The sequence below is a fragment of the Pristiophorus japonicus genome, chromosome 1 (assembly GCF_044704955.1).
Source record: "Pristiophorus japonicus isolate sPriJap1 chromosome 1, sPriJap1.hap1, whole genome shotgun sequence".
In the NCBI taxonomy this organism is placed as follows: Eukaryota; Metazoa; Chordata; class Chondrichthyes; family Pristiophoridae; genus Pristiophorus; species Pristiophorus japonicus.
Window position 1 is genome coordinate 439,831,292 of NC_091977.1, and position 17,835 is coordinate 439,849,126.

The following is a 17,835-nucleotide window of genomic DNA, read 5'->3' on the forward strand; positions in this document are numbered from 1 at the left end:
CTGTCGATGTCTACTTTGATCGTCCATGGAGAACTTTTGGTGGAGCAGGTATAAATTCCATACTCTTCTTCCAGGGGTTGAGCAGCTTCACCTTCATTTGTGTTGGAGCCCCGGTGATCAACCAACTTCGGTGACGCGGTGAGTAAAGCTTTTTTTGCACATTCTCTGAAGGTGCCCTTTTTCTTTGCAGCCTTTGCATGTATAGTCTTTGTAGCGGCACTGGTGGGCCCTGTGGTTTCCTCCACAGCGCCAGCACGGGGCCATCTGGTTTGTCCCATGTGGCGGACTCAGTGTTGCGGGACTCGGGGCAGCATTTCTGCCTTTAGAAGTATCCATGAGGTGCACTGCGTTTGCTGGTTTAGAGTCCTGGGTCAGTATTCACCTGGAGTCGCCGGCCGAAACCATGTAGGCCTGGCTCACTTGAATTGCTTTCTGCAGGGTGACTGTGATGTCCGCAGAGAGCAATTTGTGTAGGAGGCCCTCGTGGCCGATTCCGATGACAAATATGTCCCTTAGTGTTTCATGAAGGTGGTTTCCAAAATCAACGTTGCAGCTAGTCTTCTTAAATGTGCAGCATACTTAGTAATTTCTTGGCCTTCGGGTCACCAGTAAGTGTAGAACCGGTGCCTGGCTGTGAGGATGTTTTCTTTTGGTTTTAGTTGCTCCTGTATTAGTGTTACAAGTTCCTTGTCCTCCATTAGGAATGAGGGCCAGGTCATCCCAGGGTTTGCCAGGAAAGCTGGAGGGGAGTGTTAAAAGAGATGGCGGAAGTTATAGCAGATGCATTCGTTATAATCTACCAAAATTCTCTGGACTCTGGGGAGGTACCAGCGGATTGGAAAGCAGCTAATGTAACACCTCTGTTTAAAAAAGGGGGCAGACAAAAGGCAGGTAACTATAGACCGGTTAGTTTAACATCTGTAGTGGGGAAAATGCTTGAAACTATCATTAAGGAAGAAATAGCGGGACATCTAGATAGGAATAGTGCAATCAAGCAGACGCAGCATGGATTCATGAAGGGGAAATCATGTTAAACTAATTTACTGGAATTCTTTGAGGATATAACGAGCATGGTGGATAGAGGTGTACCGATGGATGTGGTGTATTTAGATTTCCAAAAGGCATTCGATAAGGTGCCACACAAAAGGTTACTGCAGAAGATAGAGGTACGCGGACTCAGAGAAATGTATTAGCATGGATAGAGAATTGGTTGGCGAACAGAAAGCAGAGTCGGGATAAATGGGTCCTTTTCAGGTTGGAAATCGGTGGTTAGTGGTGTGCCACAGGGATCCGTGCTGGGACCACAACTGTTTACAATATACATAGATGACCTGGAAGAGGGGACAGAGTGTAGTGTAACAAAATTTGCAGATGACACAAAGATTAGTGGGAAAGCGGGTTGTGTAGAGGATACAGAGAGGCTGCAAAGAGATTTGGATAGGTTAAGCGAATGGGCTAAGATTTGGCAGATGGAATACAATGTCGGAAAGTGTGAGGTCATCCACCTTGGGAAAAAAAACAGTAAAAGGGAATATTATTTGAATGGGGAGAAATTACAACATGCTGAGGTGCAGAGCGACCTGGGGGTCCTTGTGCATGAATCCCAAAAAGTTAGTTTGCAGGTGCAGCAGGTAATCAGGAAGGCGAATGGAATGTTGGCCTTCATTGTGAGAGGGATGGAGTACAAAAGCAGGGAGGTCCTGCTGCAACTGTATAGGGTATTGGTGAGGCCGCACCTGGAGTACTGCGTGCAGTTTTGGTCACCTTCCTTAAGGATATACTAGCTTTGGAGGGGGTACAGAGACGATTCACTACGCTGATTCCGGAGATGAGGGTGTTACCTTATGATGATAGATTGAGTAGACTGGGTCTTTACTCGTTGGAGTTCAGAAGGATGAGGGGTGATCTTATCGAAACATTTAAAATAATGAAAGGGATAGACAAGATAGAGGCAGAGAGGTTGTTTCCACTGGTCGGGGAGACTAGAACTAGGGGGCACAGCCTCAAAATACGGGGGAGCCAATTTAAAACCGAGTTGAGAAGGAATTTCTTCTCCCAGAGGGTTGTGAATCTGTGGAATTCTCTGCCCAAGGAAGCAGTCGAGGCTAGCTCATTGAATGTATTCAAGTCACAGATAGATAGATTTTTAACCAATAAGGGAATTAAGGGTTATGGGGAGCGGGCGGGTAAGTGGAGCTGAGTCCACGGCCAGATCAGCCATGATCTTGTTGAATGGCGGAGCAGACTCGAGGGGCTAGATGGCCTACTCCTGTTCCTAATTCTTATGTTCTTATGTTCCTCATAGTTCTTGGTGGTTGTCTTGCCTTTTGGTGGCTAGCAAGTCCCTGACGAGACAATGGATGGTGGGCCCACAACTGCTAAGCAGGATGGCTCTCCGCTTTTTCGGTCGTGCAGCCGGTGTGTCCCCATCTAGGTCGTTGGTTGTGGAGAATTGTTCCAATCTTTATACAAAAGTGTCCCAATCTTTCCCATCGGTGAATTGTTAAAAGTTGGTGAAATTTGATATGCTGAGTGTGTAGTTCGTGACCTCGTCGCCAGTTATTGAGTATGTAGACACCTTTGGTAATGACTCCACGAGGCAGGGTATGGTACTTAAACTGTGTAGACTGTAGTCCTTTATTTGTAGCTCCTCAAATCAGGACACCAAGCTGTGAGCTCCCTTTTATACTGGGTTACCTGGTGTACAGGTTAGGTGTGTGCAGTGTAAAGGTACATTCAGTGTTGCAGACATCATATAACAACCAAAGCATGCATACAAAACAAACATAAACTAATCACCCGTGTGCATTTCCTTCGTGCCTGTCTTCTGTATGCCTTTGCCTCTCCTGGTGCTCCTATGCAGTACTACCCCAGTGGCTGCAGCATGGATGGTGGAAGACTGCTGAGTTTCAGTGGAGAAGATTGCAGACGACCTTGAGCAGCTCTGGGCCTAGAAGGGCCGGCTTCAGACTGCGCTATCACGGCAGGAGCAGCAGCAGTCTGGGCTGGCTGGCTGGCTGACAGGGAACTGCAAGGGCACTGGCAGAGTGGCAGGGGTGGGAGGACGAATGCTGTCATGCTCCACAGAGCCACTGCCACTTTCCTGGGGTGGTGCCTCAGCAATCCCAGTAATCTGTTGGAGGACAGATTGGTGGACTGCTGTGACACCCTGCAAGCTCCTTTGAACACTGGAATCCACAGCCATGATGGCAGCTGTCAGCACTTTCAGTGCAGCACTCAGATGTTTGGTGGCTGCTGCATTTGCCGCACTGGAAGCTAAGATATCAGCCATCAGATGCTGCATCACGTTTGGGTCCACAAGTGTGCGAATGAAGTTGGCTGCCACTTCCATGCTGGAAAGGATGGGCCCCAAGCAAGAAGAAAGAAAGAAAGACCACCAGATGTCTCAAAGCTCTTTACAGACAATTAAGTACTTTCGGAGTGTAGTCATTGTTGTAATGTGGGAAACGCGGCAGCAAGCAAGCTCCCACAAACAGCAATGTGATAATGACCAGATAATCTGTTTTTGTTATGTTGATTGAGGGATAAATATTGGCCAGGATAACTCTCCTACTCTTTTTCGAAATCGTGGCATGGGATCTTTTGCGTCCACCTGAGAAGGCAGACGGGGCCTCGGTTTAACATCTCATCCGAAAGCACTGCGCAAAGCCCTGTGCCAAGTTGGTGCCGGACTCCTCCATGCTCCTCGACATTACAGGCAAGCTTCCCAATGCACCAAGCATTTCATTGTGCATACCCATCAGCCTTCTTCTGTCGGCTGCCCCATCGAAGTCCACATTTGAATCTTCTGCAATAGACCTTGCTCTCCGGTGAGCTGCCACCTGTGCTATTGTTGCCCCCTGCCTGGCTGCAGGCCACTCATGCCCGGTGTTTCACCATGTGCAGATTACGCCTCTATGCTATCCTCTGAACTACGCGCAGTGTCAGTATCTGAGCGGCTGCGAGTGTGAAATCGAGTGATGGTGTTTCTTCATCATCATTGTCTTGTTGCTCTTCCACCTGCTGCTCTTCCACCACTGCCTGGCCAGGTTGCAGTTCTTGGGTTTCTTAAAGGAGAAAGGCACAAGAATAAGGTTGTGGTGAGGGGAGAGGGAGAAAGCAAGAGGTGCATGCTTACACCATCTGTGGCTTGTAAATCAGAAGAGATTATGGGATGAGAGTAAATGAGAAGGAAGATTACGTATGAACATACCATCATCTGCCATGGATTCAATTCCGCTGCTGGCCACGTCCTCAGCAATGGCCGTTCCAATGATGGCGAGCACCGCCTCCTCTATGGGGGCAAGGATATGCAGGTGCACCTGTACCCCGCCGGTTAGATCCTGCTGCCTTTGGTTGTGCCCCACCTTGTCCTGCAAGTGAGAGGAAAGTATGTCAGTGCAATCTGTTTGGGTGATGTGGCTGACACAGTTAAGTAGTTAAGAGTGTGTGCAAGATGTGAGTGTGAGGCTTGCAACAATGCTAAGTGTGTAAGGGTGAGATGAAGCTATGAATGTTAGATATGAGTCCTGATTGATAGAGACTGTTGGTAGGTGAGTGATGGGGGTGTGGCACATTGCGCAGTTGCTGAGTCTAGTGGAGCAGTTTGTGGGATATGGCATTTGAAGATGCATTAACTGACCATGATCGCTCGTGTGAGGTCATTGAATCTTTTGCGGCACTACATCCAGGTCCTCGGGGCTTGACTCCTGGCATTGACGACCACGGCTATCTGCTCCCACTGCCCTTCTGAGCCTATGGATATGGCACATCTCTCTTGCTTTCCACCTCCTCCACCAAAGTCTCGAGTGCAGCGTCGGAATATGTAAGCTAGATATATAAGCGCAATCGGCTGAACCAGCTTCGAAGATCGGGGAATTTCAAATGTCAGTGAGTTGTGCCCCAAACCGCTTACGTTTGTGTTTTCCGCAATCTTTTATGTTGGTTCAAGATTCCAGTTGCCTGAATCAGACCCCACCCACAAAACTGGCTGTGCCCCAGGTCAAAATTGTGAGATTCTGCCAATTGCGCTGGTTCAGGAAGGTTTTTGAAATTGTGTCCCACTCCAGAGACTTGAGCACAAAAATCTACACTGACACTCCAGTGCAGTACTGAGGGAGTGCTATACTGTAAGAGGTGCCATCTTTCAGATGAGACGTTAAACTGAGGGCCTCGTCTACCCTCGTCTATCCCATGACACTATTTCAAAGAAGAGTAGGGGCATTCTCCCCAGTGTACCGGCCAATATTTATTTCTCAATCAACATCACTAAAACAGATTATCTGATCATTATCACATTGCTGTGCATAAACTGGCTGCGGTGTCTAAAAAATTACAACAGTGACTGCACCAAAATATTTAATTGGCTGCAAAGTGCTTTGGGACATCCTGAGATCATGAAAGGTGCTCTGGAAATACAAGTCTTTCTTCTTTAACTGTGCTTTAATGTAGTGCAATGAAAGTAGTGAATGATGAATATACTTGCAGTGTAGGATATGCCAGCCCATATCCCACTGCACTCTCACTTACTTCCTTGTTCTTATGTCATATGTCTATATTCATTACTGTTTTGGAGCTGTCAGCTTCTTGGGGCTGTGTCAGTTTAAAAAAAGTTGTTGGTAAGCTTTTGCTCGTGTTCTAGGTTGGCGCATATGAAATCCATAGGAAAAAATAGGTTAGATGGAAGAATGTATTTCTTTTTATAGTCATCACCCTCGAACGTTCTCTAAAATATGTGATGAGATTTGTTGCATTTCTTTAAAAGGGAACATTTCCAGTAAATTACATCAATGAAAAAGAACTTGCGGATTTTGTAATGTTTGGGTCTGTGTAATCTTGGAATTCGTCATGTTTGGGTCTGTGAAATGTGGACTATAGAACAGTGCAGAAAGCATCACCATGAGGATTGTAACGTTGCGCTCTGTGTAAAGTGGACGATGTAACGGTGCGGAGTGCAACACTTTGAGACTGTAATGTTTGGGTCTGTGCAATGTGAACCATGTAACTGTGCGGAAAGCATCACCATGAGGATTGTAACGTTGCGCTCTGTGTAATGTGGACAATGTAACAGTGCGCAGTCCAGGCAGCGGGCGGTTGAGGGAGTTGTTCAACCCGACTGCCTGCCTCTCTTCTGCGGTTACGTTCGCAGCAGGGTGTCCCTGCAGATGGAGCAAGCGGTGTCCACCAGTACACTTGTGGTCTTCCGTAAGAGGTGGGCACCGGAGGGACTGGAGTGCATCATCATCCCCGGCAATCAAATTTTAATTTGACCGTTTAATGTCCAAAGTTTAATTTGTTAATTTGTCGGTTCTAGTGCTCTGTGTAATAAGAACATAAGAAATAGAAGCAGGAGTAGGCCATACGACCCCTCGAGCCTGCTCCTCCATTCAATGAGATCATAGCTGATCTGATCATGGACTCAGCTCCACTTCCCTGCCTGCTCCCCATAACCCCTTATCGTTTAAGAAACTGTCTATTTCTGTCTTAAATTTATTCAATGTCCCAGCTTCCACAGCTCTCTGAGGCAGCGAATTTCAGAGTTACAACTCTCTGAGAGAAGAATTTCTTCTCATTTCGGTTTTAAATGGGCGGGCCCTTATTCTAAAATCATGCCCTCTCGTTCTAGTCTCCCCCATCAGTGGAAACATCCTCTCTGCATCCACCTTGTCAAGCCCCCTCATAATTTTATGCATTTCGATAAGATTATCTCTCGTTCTTCTGAATTCCAATGAGTAGAGGCCCAACCTACTCAACCTTTCCTCATAAGTCAACCCCTTCATCTCCGAAACCAATCTAGTGAACCTTCTCTGAACTGCCTCCAAAGCAAGCATATCCTTTTGTAAATATGGAAACCAAAACTGCACGCAGTATTCCAGGTGTGGCCTTCTAGCTGCAGCAAGACTTCACTGCTTTTATACTCCATCCCTTTTTCAATAAAGACCAAGATACCATTGGCTTTCCTGATCACTTGCTGTACCTGCATACTAACCTTTTGTGTTTCATGCACGAGTACACCCAGGTCCTGCTGTACTGCAGCACTTTGCAAACTTTCTCCATTTGAATAATAACTTGCTCTTTGATTTTTTTCTGCCAAAGTGCATGACCTCACACTTTCCAACTATGTGGGCTCTGTAACTGTGCCGTGTGCATCACGTTGAGGGCTGTAACATTGCGCTCTGTGTAATGTTGTCTGTGTAACGGTTGAGGACTGTAACTTTGTGCTTTGGTCTGCTCGCCTGAAGCGAGGGGGCGCTGCTGAGCCGAGGCCCAGTTTCCCAGCTCGCATCGCATCGCACTCGGGACTTCCGGTCAAAATGTCGCCTGGCGTGTTCCAGTTTAATGAGGCGCGGCAGAAATTCAGTGTAAGCAATCGTTGGTGCTCTGTGATCTGCCCTTTCCTCATTGTGGATACTGTATAGTTTATTGTTTATTGTACCGGGTACGGGAGGGTTAAGGTTAAATAAGATTCCTGGGCCTGGGGAAGGAGGAGGGGAGAGTTGTCATCAGCGACTTAAAAAGTGATTCGGGACACCAGGCGCGACAATGTTCCGGCCCAATATATAATTGTGTGTTATATAAAACTAGCTACTCTGCTCCGTGGTCATCGAGACTGTATTTCTTGTATTTTCACGGCACCCTTTTTTAAAGGGGGGTGGGTGGGGTTTCTATGCCAGACGTTTTTTGTTAGTGATGTTCATTGAGAGATAAATATTGTCCACAATACCGAGAGAATTCCCTTGCTCTTCAAATAGTACAATGTGCACCTGAGAGGATCTTTTAAAGGTGTGAGCACAACCAATGAGTCTCGGCTAAAATGTGAAAGTGAAATTTCAGTGCTTCCTAAACATTCTCAATCTTGCAATGTTTTGCAGCTTTAAAACATGCTTCGCTCGTGTTCTTTATTTAAAAGAGGATTTCATGTGGTGGTGTTTTCAGGCTGTGGGGATGGCAGTTATTTAGCAGAAAGTCTGTCTGCAGGGAGAGAAACTGAATAAAATAGCTACAAGAGCAGTGTGGGGTACAGTGCCTGGGGCTGTGTGGGGACAGTGTAAGCCTGTTTTGGAGGAGGGGAACATGGATCAGTTGGGGCATCAACTTAAAAAATGTAATTTAATGTAGTTTGTAAACCTATGAAATGTAAGCATTATTGGCCTTGAAATTGCGGACGGCGGTGTAGCTTTAAAAAAGTACGCTGTTAATCTCAGAACAAAATCCGCACTTGCGAAGCCCCAAACGAAAACTTGCTGCAGAGTTGTGTGCAGCATCGTAGCTCATGGATCCCAAGGGCACACTGTTGTGCGTAAGTCAACTTGGGCACCTGGGCTCCTGCGCCTGTTGACACCAGCCGTAAAATTTTCCAGCGTAATTGATGTGCAGTTACCCCAATTTTTCGCTGGCAATGAGGGTTTGAAAGTCGCAGCGGATCAGCTTTCTATTCGGAACTTGACAAATAGCACGCTCGTGACTAAGCACATGCAATTTCAAAGGCGATACAACAACTGCAAATTCAGGGCTAATGTACCTCTAAGTTTCACAGTGACTCGGAATGCAGCAACTTCTCGGTGTGCAGATTTTTTTTGGGTGTTCACAAACAGCCAAACAGATATTTGTATGAATTTACGTAAAAATAGGCCGTTCAGCATTTACTTTCCATGAGAAAATGGCTATAATCACATTTAAATGCCCTGCTCCATATCCCTTCAACCCCTTTTACTTCTTCTAACTCTCCAATCTAATCTTGAATATTGACAGAGCTTCTGTCTTCATCACAAACCGTAGAAGTGAATTTCTCATTCTCACAACTCCGCAATGAAGTTTCTCGCTCTCAGTTCTAAATCTCCTACATTTAATCTTGTATTTGTGGCCCTTTGTTCTGCACCCCTCAACTACTGGGACCTGCTTCTATCTACCCTGTCTCGTCCTTTCAAAATTTAAAAACACGTCTATCATATTCTTCTATAATCTGTGTGATAGTGAAAAGGCACAATTTTTCAAATCTGTCTACATAGTATTTCTTCATACCAGGCAGCATCCTAGTGAATGTGCTATTGCCCTCTCCAAACCCTCTATATCCTTCCTATCGCATGGAGCCCAATGATCACAGCATTCTAACTGAGGTCTTATTAAGATTTCTACTGTTAGTCTTAAATTTGCCCTTTACTAGTTTTAACCCAGCAATTAGTTATCTTGTATACCTCTATAGAAACACCTTTCAAGGCTGAAAAGCCCAAGTTTCTCGAATCTTTCTTCATAAGGGTAGAAAAAAAGGATGTAACTACAGTAAGATAGATACAGACTCCATATGGATTGAGTTAAGAGCGAAGGGATCCATCACCCTGATAGAGTATATGATCGACCACCAAATAATGGAAGGGAATTGAAGGAAGGAAAATGTAGACAAATCTACAAGTTGAGTAGCGAGTATAGAATAATAATCATGCAAAATTTTAACTACCACAAATACACTCGCAGGAAGAAGTCGTGAAAGGAGAAAAGGGAATTGAGTTTTTACAGTGTATACAGGACTATTTTCTCACTCAGTACGTAAGAAGTCCAACAAGGAAAGAATCACTGCTGGATCTTGTAATCGGTAATGGACCAGAACAGATAGGAGAATTAAGGGTAGGAAAGCATTTTAGTAGAGTGATCACAACATAGTAAGGTTCAAGACTAGGATCAAGTGATATAAATAGGACAAAGACTGATATAATAAATTGGAAAAGAGCAAATAATGAGGATGGAGCTTAAATGTAAACTGAAAAAAAATCTTGAAAACAAAGAGACAAAAAATCAGTAGGAAATCTTTAAAAGGGTAATCAGTGTTATCTTGCTCATCCACTAAACGCCAAAAACAAGCAAGCTAATTATGAGGCATGGATGAAATATAGAACTAATGGGAAAATTGAATTTAAAGAAAAAGACATACAAAAAGTCCTTAGGACCTAAAGGAGAGGAGGACAAAAGAGAATAGGAAGAACCATCAACAAGACAAATAGAAATTACAAAATCAAATTATTAAGCAATATAAAAAGGAATGGCAAAAACAGGAAGACAGAATATTATCTGAATTGTGACAGATTAGGAAAAGTGGAGGTGCAACGAGACCTGGGTGTCATGGTACATCAGTCATTGAAGTTTGGCATGCAGGTACAGCAGGTGGTGAAGAAGGCAAATGGCATGTTTGCTTTCATAGCTAGAGGATTTGAGCATAGGAGCAGGTTGGTCTCACTGCAGTTGTACAGAGCCTTGGTGAGGCCACAACTGGAATATTGTGTTCAGTTTTGGTCTCCTAATCTGAGGAAGGACGTTCTTACTATTGAGGGAGTACAATGAAGGTTTACTAGATTGATTCCCGGGATGGCAGGACTGACATATGAGGAGAGACTGGATCAACTGGACTTGTATCCACTGGAGTTTAGAAGAATGAGAGGGGATCTCATAGAAACATATAAAATTCTGACGGGATTGGACAGGTTAGAGACAGGAAGAATGTTCCCGTTGCTGGGGAGTTCCAGAACCTGCAGTTACAGTCTAAGAATAAGGGGTAAGCCATTTAGGACCGAGATGAGGAGAAACTTCTTCACTCTGCCGCAGAAAGTTGTTGAGGCCAGTTCGTTAGATATATTCAAAAGGGAGTTAGATATGGCCCTTACGGCCAAAGGGATCAAGGGGTATGGAGAGAACGCAGGAAAGGGGTACTGAGGTTGAATGATCAGCCATGATTTTATTGAATGGTGGTGCAGGCTCGAAGGGCCAAATGGCCTGCTCCTGCACCTAATTTCTATGTTTCTAAATAATAAAGTGTTCTATAAACACGTAAATAACAAAGGAAAATTAAAGTAGAGATAGGGCTACTAAAGGATGAACGAGATAAATTCACAGGTAATGATAGAGAAATGGCAGAAGTTTTGAATAACTACTTTGCCTCAGTTTTTAAACTAAACATGATGCAATAGACACTTCACGAGAGGATGAGCTTAAAAAAAATATTAATACAGTTGGATAGAAAGGGAGAAAATAATTGACCAACTAGCAAAACTAAAGAGGATTAAAGCTTTGGTCCGGATGTTATGCACTTGCACATCATACTCAAGGAAATTAGGGAGGAGCTAGCAGAGGCACTAGTTTATATATACAAAAGTTCCATTGAAGAGGGGTTGGTGCCAGAGAACTGGCAGACAGACAACATTGTTCCTATATACAAAAAGGAGATAGAACAAAACCCGAGATCTATATACCAGTCCCAACTTAATGTCATTGGGCTCAATTTTCCCCAAAGTTTTTTTTTTGGCGTTCTTGAAGAGTTGCACCTGTTTTTTGGGGATCGAAGTATGCCAAAAAATGTTCGAAGTTTCCCTGTTGGATTTCTTTATTTTGGCATGGTCTAACTTGTCCTTTAGTTTTGGGGGTGGAGCCTTTATCTGCGCCAAAAAGACCGGGTTGCCACGGTAACCAGAAACACACTGCGATCTGAGCTGCAAAGTGAAACATACAGCCAGCTCGCAACACATTAAAACATATTGAATCAACTTAAAAACACATTAAAACTCATTGCATCAACTTAAAAACACATCAAAATATATTGCAGCAACTTACCTCCAATTATTAAAGCCGGTCCGGCTCCCCGCCCCTAGCCCTGGCCAAAGGGCTTGCCGGTCTGCTTGCCTTGCCCGCCCCAAGCCCCTTGCCTGTGCCTTGCCAGTCCCACTCCCCTACCATCCCAAGAGTGCCTTGCCGGTCCTGGTCCCCTAGCTCTGGCCGAAGGGCTTGCCGATCCAATCCCCTGCCTGACCCTGCTCCCGAGTGCCTCACCAGTCCCATTCCGAACCCAGGCCGAACGGCTTGCCGGTCTGATCCCCGCCTGACCCCGGCCCTGAGTGCCTTACTGGTCCTGCTCCTAGTCCAGGCCGAAGGGCTTGCCGGTCTGCTCCCTCACTCCTATCCCAGGCCGAATGGCCTCCTCCCTCCCAGTCCCCGCACCTAACTACACCCGAAAGGCTTCCCCTCACCCCCTCTCATCCCCTCCCCCACCTCTTTCTCCCTCTCTCTTTTCTGCTACTGCTGTCTGGGCATCTGCTGCACTTACCTGTGCTGATTTCCTTACTTGCGCGATTTCTTTAAGGTTTTTCTGCACAGGCCGCATACGCTGGCCTAAGCAAAACTGGAGCAACTCTCAGCTGGCCAAACTTGTCTAAATGGCCAGAATTGGTGCGGGTGGCAGGTCACGCCCCCTTTGGCTGAAAAAAAACATACTTAAAAAAAATTGTAACTAACTGGGTCACGCTGGTGCAAGTTGATTCGGGAAACTGTGGATTTTTAACTTAAGCCAAAAAAAGCAGCTTGCTCCAAAAAAACGGCGCAAATTACTGGGGAAAATTGAGGCGTATGATAGGAAAGATACTGGAATCTATACTGAAAGAAGTGATAGAAGAGCATAAATAGTCAGCACGGATTCCAAAAGGGTCAGTCATGCTAAACTAACCTGAAAAAATTATTTGAAGAGGGAACGGAAAGTATAGACATGGGTAATGCAGTAGATGTCACATATTTTGATTTTCAAAAAGTCTTTGATAAGGTACCACATAGTCGGCTTATGAGAAAGGTTAGGGCATATGGCGTCGGGCTAAATGGACAGCAAATTGGCTATAAAATAGAAAGCAGAGAGGGGAAAAGGGTTGTTATTCAAATTGGAGGAAGGTAGAAAGCAGTGTTCCACAAGAATCAGAGCTGGAACCACTATTACTCATAATTTACATTAATGATTTGGACTTAGGAATAAGTAACTCAATATCAAAATTTGCAGATGAAACCAAACTGGAGGTTGGGGGGCGAGGGAATAGCTAACTGAGGAAGAATGCAACATAATACAAGAAGACATTAGAAACCTTGCAGACTGGGCAGTTAAATGACAAATTAACTTTTAACATACATAAATATGAGGTGATGCACTTTGGTAGGAAAAGTAGAAACATCACACCTCAGAAAATAAAAAAACTGAACAGGATAGAAGAGCAAAGGGATCCAGTGATACAGGTGAACAAATCATTAAAAGTGGCATCACAGGTCAGCAAAGTGATTAAAATACTAACAAAGCATTGGGATTTATTCCTATGTGTATTGAATTCAAAAGTAATGAGATTACGTTAAATTTGTATAGGACTCTGGTCAGACCTCTGTTAGAAATATCCAAATTAAGGCTATCGCTAGTCAATTTAATGATCAGGATCGACTGTAAACCAATCTGGTGGGTATATTTTGTTTAATCAAAGTTTAAGACGGAATATAACACATTAGTTATACAGCAAAAACATAGGATCATGACAAGTAGCTGCTTACGATCGGACAAACAGCTGGCGCACGTGAGCAGTTCTCTGGCTTACAACTTCTTTCTCTTTGTTTAGAGCTTCCTTCTGTAAAGCATGGGATTACTCAAAGAGCATTCAACCAGCAAAACTGTTTCATTCTCCCACACACCGTTTGTGAGGACAGCCTTGAGGAGGCTATTTTTATTCTCTTTTTTCGGGGTGGACCTGATATGGGATATTGACAAGACCATTTGACCAATAGAGGTTCCCCTAAAATCTCCCTATCCAATGCTGTGTCGAGTTCTTTGTTTCGATTCTGAATCAAGAACCCTCCCTAAAGATGTCTCATGATTTTGGCCACATTTTTCTGTGTATATTTTCTCAAGGTTTCTTCCTTTGAAATTCGTGTCTTATCTCTTTTGTCCTATCCTCCCTTTGATCTCATGAGGCCCAAACCAGAATACTACTCGCTTTCGGGTCGTTATCTCCTTTACGATGTAGCAAATTGTTCACGTTAACTCCCACAACTCCCATCCACTCTAAGTCTTTCTAAAACTCATTGTTTTAAAGATACATAAACTCAGTTGAAATCTTAACTTGAAAACAACAGATAATGGTTGTCATAGTGCAGAATGCTATAACATTTCAGCAGAGAACCAAAACATTAGCACTTCTCAGCATCTGATACCAGTCTGAGGAAACACTTCGTCTCCAATTCAACACAACCAATTAAACAACATTCTTCGTGTCACAGTTTTAGTTGCATAACCATAGGCATTTTGTGTACCCTTGATTTCTAACACCTCACTTCGAGTACTGCGCGCAGTTCTGGTCTTCGTACTATGAAAAGGACATAGGAGCATTGGACTATTGGGAAAGATTGAACTGGTTGGATCTTTTTTCTTCAGAAAAGAGAGGATTCAGAGGAGACCTGATGGAGGGCTTTAAAATTATGAATGGGTTGGTTAGGGTAGATGTGGAGAGAATGTTTCCACTTGTGGGAAAATCCAAAACTAGGGGCCATAAATACAAGAAAGTTACTAAAACATCCAATAGGGTAATGAGGAGAAATTTCTTTCCTTAGAGAGTTTAGAATGTGGAACTTGCTATCACAGGAAGTGGTTGAGGCCAATAATTTAGATGCTTTCAAAAGAAAATTAGACGAGTACATGAGAGAAAAGGGAATAGAAAGTTATGCTGAAAGGCTGAGATGGGGATAGACAGAATGGGAAGAGACTCGTGTGGAGCATAAACACCAGCACTAGTTTCTGTGCTGTATATTCTATATAATTCTATGTAACTTAGATCCTTGTCTCTGGGGATCAGCCTTGTGGCTCCTCTCTGTACTGCCTAGAATGTTTCCCCTGTGTTTCAGTTATCAGAGCTCGACATCATCATCATCATAGGCAGTCCTTCGAAATCGAGGAAGACTTGCTTCACTTGAAAAGTGAGTTAGTTCTTTGGTGACTGAACAGTCCAATATGGGAATTACGGTCTCTGTCACAGGTGGGACAGACAGTTGCTGAAGGAAAGGGTGGGTGGGACTGGTTTGCCGCACACTCCTTCCGCTGCCTGCGCTTGTTTTCTGCATGCTCTCGGTGACGAGACTCGAGGTGCTCAGTGCCCTCCCGGATGCTCTTCATCCACTTAGGGGAGGGTCTTTGGCCAGGGACTCCCAGGTGATGGTGGGGATGTTGCATTTCATCAAGGAGGCTTTGAGGGTGTCCTTGAAATGTTGCCTCTGCCACCTGGGGCACGTTTGTCGTGTAGGAGTTTCGAGTAGAGCGATTGCTTTGGGAGTCTTGTGTCAGGCATGCGAACAATGTGACCGCCCAACGGAGCTGGTCGAGTATGGTCAGTGCTTCGATGCTGAGGATGTTGGCCTGATCAAGGACACTAACGTTGGTGCATCTGTCCTCTCGGGATTTGCAGGATCTTGCGGAGACAACGCTGGTAGATAATACTTAAGGTCTGACAAAGCACTGTACAGGTTGATCACGACTTCCTCTGACTTGTACTGATCTGAGTACATCATTCAGCATTGTATTAGTTTGTTGACTGCTGCTCCATTAGAAATGTTAAGTCTCCGAAAATGCAAATTTGTAACTATTCCAATACCATTCATGAAGTACATGGTGCCCATTTTTCTTCCTTGTGTACAGTAGTTTACGTTTGTCTATATTAAATTTAAGTTGCCATTTTGCCCACTTAACATTTTGTCCGGCTTGTTTGGTAGTTTCTGAACTGCCTCCTCCAATTCCATTGCAACCTCTAGTTTGGTGTTATCTGCAAATTTGCATGGAGTTCTGAATCCAAGTCAGTGGCCCAGAAATTCCTCTCGAGGTCTTCCCGCGGGCAAAGCACTAAAAAGAATGGACAGAAAATGTGCACTTACCTGAAGCTGCTAGGCCCGGTCCGGAAGCATCTCGTGACTGTGCGTCGCAGCGCATTAATGTTGGGACATCCGCAGGAGTCACGTTGGCCTGGACACCCAATCACAGGTCAGTATTTTCTCATTCATAGTAACAGGAGATTCATAAGTCCGAATCTCCTATTACTGTGAATGAGTAACACACAAACACCACATAAAACATTTTAAAAAACACCTGACATGTATCTAAAGGTGAGCTCGGACACGTGATATGCTCCTCTTGTACCATGTGGGAACTCAGGGACATTTCCGGTGTCCCTGACGACTATGTGTGCGGGAAGTGTATCCGCCTCCAGCTCCTGACGGACTGCGTTGCGGAATTGGAGCTGAGGGTGGATTCACTCTGGAGCATCCATGATGCTGAGAATGACGTGATTAGCACGTGTAGCGAGTTGGTCTTACCGTAGGTGAAGGGTGAAGAGCCAGATAGAGAATGGAAGACCAACAGGAAGAGCAATGCAAGAAAGGTAGTGCAGGGGTCCCCTGCGGTCATCTCCCTGCAAAACAGACACCGCTTTGAGTTCTGTTGGGGGGGATGACTCACCAGGGGCGGGCAGCAGCAGCCAAGTTCAAGGCACAGTGGCTGGCTCTGCTGCACAAGAGGGCAGGAAAAAGAGTGGGAGAGCGATAGTGATAGGGGATTCAATTGTAAGGGGAATAGATAGCGTTTCTGCGGCCGCAACCGAGACTCCAGGATGGTATGTAATTTAATGGGCAGGGTTTTAAAAATAATATGTTTTTAAAATTTTATTTTTTATGTTTTAATTGTGTTTTAGAGAAACATAGAAAATAGGTGCAGGAGCAGGCCATTCAGCCCTTCTAGCCTGCACCGCCATTCAATGAGTTCATGGCTGAACATGAAACTTCAGTACCCCCTTCCTGCTTTCTCGCCATACCCCTTGATCCCCCGAGTAGTAAGGACTTCATCTAACTCCCTTTTGAATATATTTAGTGAATTGGCCTCAACTACTTTCTGTGGTAGAGAATTCCACAGGTTCACCACTCTCTGGGTGAAGAAGTTTCTCCTCATCTCGGTCCTAAATGGCTTACCCCTTATCCTTAGACTGTGACCCCTGGTTCTGGACTTCCCCAACATTGGGAACATTCTTCCTGCATCCAACCTGTCCAAACCCGTCAGAATTTTAAACGTTTCTATGAGGTCCCCTCTCACTCTTCTGAACTCCAGTGAATACAAGCCCAGTTGATCCAGTCTTTCTTGATAGGTCAGTCCCACCATCCCGGGAATCAGTCTGGTGAATCTTCGCTGCACTCCCTCAATAGCAAGAACGTCCTTCCTCAAGTTAGGAGACCAAAACTGTACACAATACTCCAGGTGTGGCCTCACCAAGGCCCTATACAACTGTAGCAACACCTCCCTGCCCCTGTACTCAAATCCCCTCGCTATGAAGGCCAACATGCCATTTGCTTTCTTAACCGCCTGCTGTACCTGCATGCCAACCTTCAATGACTGATGTACCATGACACCCAGGTCTCGCTGCACCTTCCCCCTTCCTAATCTGTCACCATTCAGATAATAGTCTGTCTCTCTGTTTTTACCACCAAAGTGGATAACCTCACATTTATCCACATTATACTTCATCTGCCACGCATTTGCCCACTCACCTAACCTATCCAAGTCACTCTGCAGCCTCATAGCATCCTCCTCGCAGCTCACACTGCCACCCAACTTAGTGTCATCCGCAAATTTGGAGATACTACATTTAATCCCCTCGTCTAAATCATTAATGTACAATGTAAACAGCTGGGGCCCCAGCACAGAACCTTGCGGTACCCCACTAGTCACTGCCTGCCATTCTGAAAAGTACCCATTTACTCCTACTCTTTGCTTCCTGTCTGACAACCAGTTCTCAATCCACGTCAGCACACTACCCCCAATCCCATGTGCTTTAACTTTGCACATTAATCTCCTGTGTGGGACCTTGTCGAAAGCCTTCTGAAAGTCCAAATATACCACATCAACTGGTTCTCCTTTGTCCACTTTACTGGAAACATCCTCAAAAAATTCCAGAAGATTTGTCAAGCATGATCTCCCTTTCACAAATCCATGCTGACTTGGACCTATCATGTCACCATTTTCCA

At 44.8% G+C, this 17,835-nt stretch overlaps 2 protein-coding genes across 5 annotated transcripts in view; one reads left to right on the forward strand and one right to left on the reverse strand.

Moving 5' to 3' along the window:
• The window catches only part of trappc9 (trafficking protein particle complex subunit 9), a 1,402,808-nt gene extending 1,389,454 nt beyond the window's left edge, over positions 1 to 13,354 (reverse strand). The window contains exon 1 of one of the 2 annotated variants that reach the window (XM_070892854.1): positions 13,336 to 13,354. The gene's annotated coding sequence lies outside the window, so the exon portion shown is untranslated. Of the gene's footprint in view, positions 1 to 6,988; positions 7,209 to 13,335 lie in introns of those variants that run through there. The other variant, XM_070892846.1, reaches the window with a different exon arrangement.
• The window catches only part of thoc1 (THO complex 1), a 102,312-nt gene continuing 91,761 nt past the window's right edge, over positions 7,285 to 17,835 (forward strand). For all 3 annotated transcript variants that reach the window (XM_070892888.1, XM_070892895.1, XM_070892902.1), the window contains exon 1: positions 7,285 to 7,361. In XM_070892888.1, the coding sequence (XP_070748989.1) occupies positions 7,314 to 7,361 (48 nt within the window). In that variant the 5' untranslated portion in view covers positions 7,285 to 7,313. The remainder of the gene's footprint in view (positions 7,362 to 17,835) is intronic.